This window comes from Octopus sinensis, linkage group LG21 (genome assembly GCF_006345805.1).
Source record: "Octopus sinensis linkage group LG21, ASM634580v1, whole genome shotgun sequence".
NCBI lineage: Eukaryota > Metazoa > Mollusca > Cephalopoda > Octopoda > Octopodidae > Octopus > Octopus sinensis.
The window spans coordinates 17672277-17678276 of NC_043017.1; the positions used below are offsets into that span (position 1 = coordinate 17672277).

General features: G+C 36.7%; 1 protein-coding gene across 2 annotated transcripts in view; it reads right to left on the reverse strand.

Annotated features, from left to right (window-relative positions):
* The window catches only part of LOC115222880 (unconventional myosin-VI), a 132679-nt gene extending 127418 nt beyond the window's left edge, over window positions 1–5261 (reverse strand). Inside the window, exon 1 of one of the 2 annotated variants that reach the window (XM_029793256.2) lies at window positions 4968–5261. In XM_029793256.2, coding sequence (XP_029649116.2) covers window positions 4968–5108 — 141 coding nt within the window. In that variant the 5' untranslated portion in view covers window positions 5109–5261. Of the gene's footprint in view, window positions 1–3137; window positions 4655–4967 lie in introns of those variants that run through there. The other variant, XM_029793259.2, reaches the window with a different exon arrangement.
* Between the last annotated feature and the right edge of the window lie 739 nt (window positions 5262–6000).

Consider the following 6000-nt stretch of genomic DNA (forward strand, 5'->3'; position numbering starts at 1 on the left):
AGAAAGAGTGTTGAAAGAGTACAGCAAGGATTGCCACCACCCCCTGCCGGAGCCTCGTGGAGCTTTAGGTGTTTTCACTCAAACACTCTCAATGTCCGGTCTGGGAATTGAAACCGTGATCCTACAACCGCGAGTCTGCTGCCCTAACCACTGAGCCATTGCGCCTCCACACACAGATCTCATTCTTGCTCACAACATCATAAGCGGAAAGTGTAACCTCTCGAAAGAGCTGTTCTTCACTCCTGCTCCAGAGCATCGGCTGTGGGGTCACTCCAAAAAGCTCTATCTGCGATGATTTCATTTCAATCAAAGGAGAGGGGCTTTCTCCGTCCGAGTTGGGGATCCGTGGAATAAGCTGCCGGACGAGATAGTGAAGATGCCGACGACCACTCGGTTCAAAGTCTCCCTTGACCACAAATGGCCTGAACTCTTTGCATGAACACCACCCTGTACATAACTCCATGTCCCCCTACATGGCCTTGCTTTTTGCTTTTTGAGCCAAAAAATTAACTTAACTTCACTATATAGATGGTGAGAAAAAGTCTTCAGACGCTGGGCCTCACTGAGCAAATGACAAGGAACCAGGAGTTGTAGCAATTTGCTGAACTACAGAAGAGGTGTCAAGCTAATCACACTCATGCTGGTACCACATAAAATGCACAGGTGCTGGTGGAATATACACAGCATCTAGCACACTCTGTAAAGTGGTTGGTGTTAGGAAGGGCATCCAGCCATAGAGATCATGCTAAAACAGACAAATGGAGTTGGAACAGTTCTCCCACTAGCCAACTACTGTCCAGCCATCCAACCTATGCTGGCACAGGAAACAGATGTTAGATGATGATGATGATGACACACACACACAGACACATACATAGATATACACACAAACACACACACACACATTATATATGTAATTGTATTTATGTATTTACAAATGACAGAAATAACACTGAATATTGTGCAGCAGCAGGCTTCCTACACAGTAAATGTGTGTGTGTGTGTATATATGTGCGTGTGTGCATGTATGTATGTGTGTGTGTGTGTGTGTGTGTGTGTTGTGTGTGTGTGTGTGTGTGTGTGTGTGTGTGTGTGTGTGTGTGCATTAATGCAATAGAAACGATTGTTGGCTTTATAGGGTCAGATCTATAATAAAGATATAATTTTTTTCTGTACATATTTGTTTAATGTAAATACATCTATATATATGTCTGTATATACACGTGTGTGTGTATATATATATATATATATATATATATACGTATGTGTGTGTGTGTGTGTGATAGATGCAGGAGTGGGTGTGTGGTAAGTTTATGTTTGTTCCCTTCACTTCTGTGAATGTTAATCATCAATAAACGTATGTGTGTGTGAGAGAGAGAGAGAGAGAGAGAGAGTGTGTGTGTGTGTGTGTGCAAGTGTATATATGATCACTCTATGGCCAGCCATAACTTTTAACTTCCTAAATTCAGGATTAGAAGGTTGATTCCCAACCACATGGTTCTTGGTTCAGTCCCAAAACGTGGCACCTTGGCCAAGCCTTGTGAGTGGATTTGGTAGACAGAAACTGAAAGAAGCCCATCATATTCTTTTATGCTTTTTATTCTTTCACTTGTTTCAGTCATTTGACTGCGGCCATGCTGGAGCACTGCCTTTAGTCGAACAAACTGACCCCAGGCTTATTCTTTGTAAGTCTAGTAGTACTTATTCAAGTGGTGTCTTTCACCAAACTGCTAAGTTACGAGGATGTAAACACACCAGCATCGGTTGTCAAGTGATGGTGGTGGGGAGTCAAACACAGAGACACAGACACACACACACACACACACACATATATACACGACGGGCTTCTTTCAGTTTCCGACTACCAAATCCACTCACAAGGCTTTGGTTGGCCTAAGGCTATAGTAGAAGTCACCTGCTCAAAGTGTCTCGCAGTGGGACTGAACCCAAGACCATGTGGTTGGGAAGCAAGCTTCTTACCACACAGCCACTCCTGTGCCTATATATATATATGTGTGTGTGTGTGTGTGTGTGTGTGTGTGTGTGTGTGTGCGTGCGTGTAAGATGTCTTAGTTAGTAGTGAAGATTTTGAGCACATCCTTTTACAGGGTCTACAAACCAGAAATCTGGCCCAAATGCTTGCAACAGAGGGGAAGCCACGAAAGGTCCACAATGATCAATGGTTTCGGAATAAGCCTGCACACCCTGGGTATGGCACAACAGAATTTGAACTCGGAACATGAAGACTTGGAGCAAATATCACAAGGCAGCCGGTCTGACGTTCTAATTGTCCTGCCAGTCCACCCGTACTCTGATCTCGTACTTTAGTTTTATTGACCTTGGATGGAAAGACGAGGTTGACCTCGGTAGGATTTGAATACAGAACATAAGGTGCAGGGATTAAACAACACAAAGTATTTCATCAGAGGCTTTGATATTAACGAAATTCTTGACCCCAATTACGATGTACTCTCCGTATTCCCCTCTCATAGATCTTGTTGCCAACACACAATCTCTCTCTCTCTCTCTCTCGTTCACTCACTCACTGACACACACAAATGTTTATATAACAAAATATTTAATAAATATGACTTGTCTCTGAAAATAAATTAATTATACTCCAGGGTAACTTTCGTTTCTTTTTACACTCATAGTCTACTTTGATATCAAGAGAAGTTAAATGGAGTATCAACAGTTAACTTTTTCTTTTCTGCATATTAAAAACAATGGTTCCCCAACCTAGAATGCCGGCACCTGGATGTGTGTGTGCATATATATATATATATATATATATATATATTATATATATATTATCATATTTAAATTGCGGCAATGTTTCCTAAAGGCGAAACATCACTTTTCAAAACGAAATTATTAGCTTTGTTTTCAAAATAGCCGGATTATTCAGCCCATCAAGAACTTAAATTCCACAATACTGATTGTGGTTCAAATTAAATAAATTAGTAATTAAGAAAATTGTGGTAATTTCTTTTATAGGAGGAAGTCGAAAATTAATCAAATATTTCTTAGGGGTGGTACGAGGCATAGAAAAGGTTAGGAACCATTGCATTAAATAATAAAAATTATAAAAGATCATACGGTATATACATTACATATATTATATTATATATACTTACAGAAGAAGTGATTTCTTTATAGTTTGGGATAAAGGTCCTCTTGAGTGACCAGGTAATAAAAAAAAAGTATGGTAATTGCAGAAACAACAGAACGGAATCAAATCCTTAGGGGTAGACAAGAACAAGCAAACCGCAAAGGATATCCTGTTATTTCGTTAAAACTTTCTTTTAAATGTGGTCCTCGATAAGGTTTCGTTCTTTGAAGTTTTTTTGGTTTAAACTTTTAATTTTTTTTTTTAAGAAAAGAAAAAAGAAACGATAAAGAATTTCTTTTTTCTGGGTATTTGTTAATATTAGATTGTGATTAATGTGATCATCTAGATATAAAAGTTTTATCTTGTTTTAAAAAGAACACATCCATGGATATAGCAGTAAATGTATGTATAAATGTATCTGTATATATATATATATATACATATATACACCACACATGCAGGCTGGCAATGTTAGCTTTAAAATTGAGCAACAAATTAGTTCTAACACCGACCTTCAAGTAAAGAACAATGTTTGTATATGAAGATTAAAGAAGGCCTCTCTGTCCGACCACAAAAAATGCAGAGCAAAGAAACAACACACCTGTTGCTTTAGCTTTGACTGTCCCCCGAAGGTCTGGATGGTTTCATGTACCAACTTTTTGGGTTTCACTCAACACAGCGATAAATCGTTATCTTTGGGTGGGTGTATATATATGTTTGTATTGTTTTTCCTTTTTACAGTTTTTTATATATTTTATCCCTTATTTTTCCCCCCTTTCCTCTCGTGTTGATAAAAACCAAGATATTTTAATCAGTAAATACACACACATACACACTGACTATTAATCTTATTCAAAAAGAAGGATTAAGACGAACTTTGCCCTGCAAACATACACAATCTTAAAAGGAATTATGTAAGATTAATTATAAGGTTTTTTTTTTTCCTAGGCCAGACGAGATGAGCTAGAGTAAATCTTTAGGTTGAAAATGAATCTAACTTCACGTTTTCCCTCCTTAACACCAACTTTCAATCAATTGTCTGTTGGCCCATAGTTTGTCCTCCTTGTCTGTCGTGTTTTGTTTTTAAATAATGAAATCATCAACTTCATTTTATAATGAGATCAGGTGTGCATGTAATTATATATATATATGTACGCGCGCGCGTGTGTGTGTGTGTGTGTGTGTATAATTACGCACACATACACACGGGGTGGGTGAGGGTGAGATCGTATAATTAATGATTTTAATTATATGGATAGACAGTTGGGAAAATATGGTGATAGCTGGTACCTGTAATTATAGCAATTATAGGAAATGGTTTGGAAAGGGAAGGTAGATAGCACAGTATATAGGTATGTGTGTATGTATCTTAGTATGTGTATATGTAGAAAATATAAGGAGCCGTATATAAAGATAGTATGAGAGAGAGCGAGAGAGAGGGTGGGTGAGTATGATTATATATATACATATGAGAAAGTGAGTGTCAGTATATATAGAGATATGAGTTTGGAGGTGTGCTTGATTTGCCGAAGTGTTTCAACTTGTTCATATGTTGTTTTTGTAAGAAACAAACTAAGCCAAAATTATTATTATTATTATTATTAAATATAATAATAGTAATGATAATGATGATATTATCAGTTGTTATAAGTATTATATTATTTTCTGCATATACCGTCCTAAACCAAGAAACCTCAATATTTTGTTAGGATTTAAAAAAAACAAAACCTATAAAATTAGTACTGGGGTTAGTAAAAATGTTTAAAAAATTGGAGCTTTTATACACACACACACATATACACACTATAACGAAGTATTTACAATGAGGCTTTTAAGTGGAATTGAAAAGTCTCACCTGGTCAAACTTTGCCTTGTATACCGCTGACATTTTTTCTGCCTCAAACACTTGGCTGTCAATGAAGGAGACAGACGCACGCTCACGCCACACAGAGCCAACACAGTCCGTTAATAGCAAAAAAAAACACTCCTTCAACATATATATACATACATACAGGTGTGTATGTGTGTGCGCGAGCGCGTATGTGCCTAGTGTGCGTGTAATGTTTTGTTCTTTATGATGTAAACTAGTTTGGCTTCTTAGGTTTAGGTTACATTAAGTTCAGAAAGAATGAGATTGGTGCGGGAGTGATTTTCCTTTGTATTTTTATGCTTATGTGTGTATGTGCGTGTATGTGTATACATACATACATACACAGATCATACATGATTTATATGTATATTATACAATATTGAATTGAATTGAACCGGTTTCAGCTCATGAGCTGTGGCCATGGCCATGCTGGGGCACCACTATTTATATATATACACACATACACGTGTGTGTATGCTACACATATATATATATATATATAATATATATATATATATATATATATATATATATATATTATATATATAAGGAGAGAGAGAGAAAGTCTTATTTTATTTAATGGTTTGAAATAAAAAGAAAAATAAAGTGTCAGTTTGTGAAATTTATTTCTGAACTTTTTATAGTTTCACTATATGGGTACATGTATGTCAGAGTTCATACATGCATAGACAGACAGATAGACAGATAGATAGATAGATAGATAGATAGATAGATAGATAGATAGATAGATAGATAGATAGATAGATAGATAGATAGATAGGTAGGTAGGTAGGTAGGTAGGTAGGTAGATAGATAGATAGATAGATAGATAGATAGATAGATAGATAGATAGATAGATAAGAAGAGAGATGTTATATATATTTGGAAGACTGGGTGTGTATGTCTGCTGTGCGCGCGTGCGTACAAGGGCAAGAAGAAAAGAAATAGAAAAATGTCGTGACGTTTAGTCGTGGAGTCTTCTGGGTGACAGGATTAATAAATTTTATTAAAGTAATGG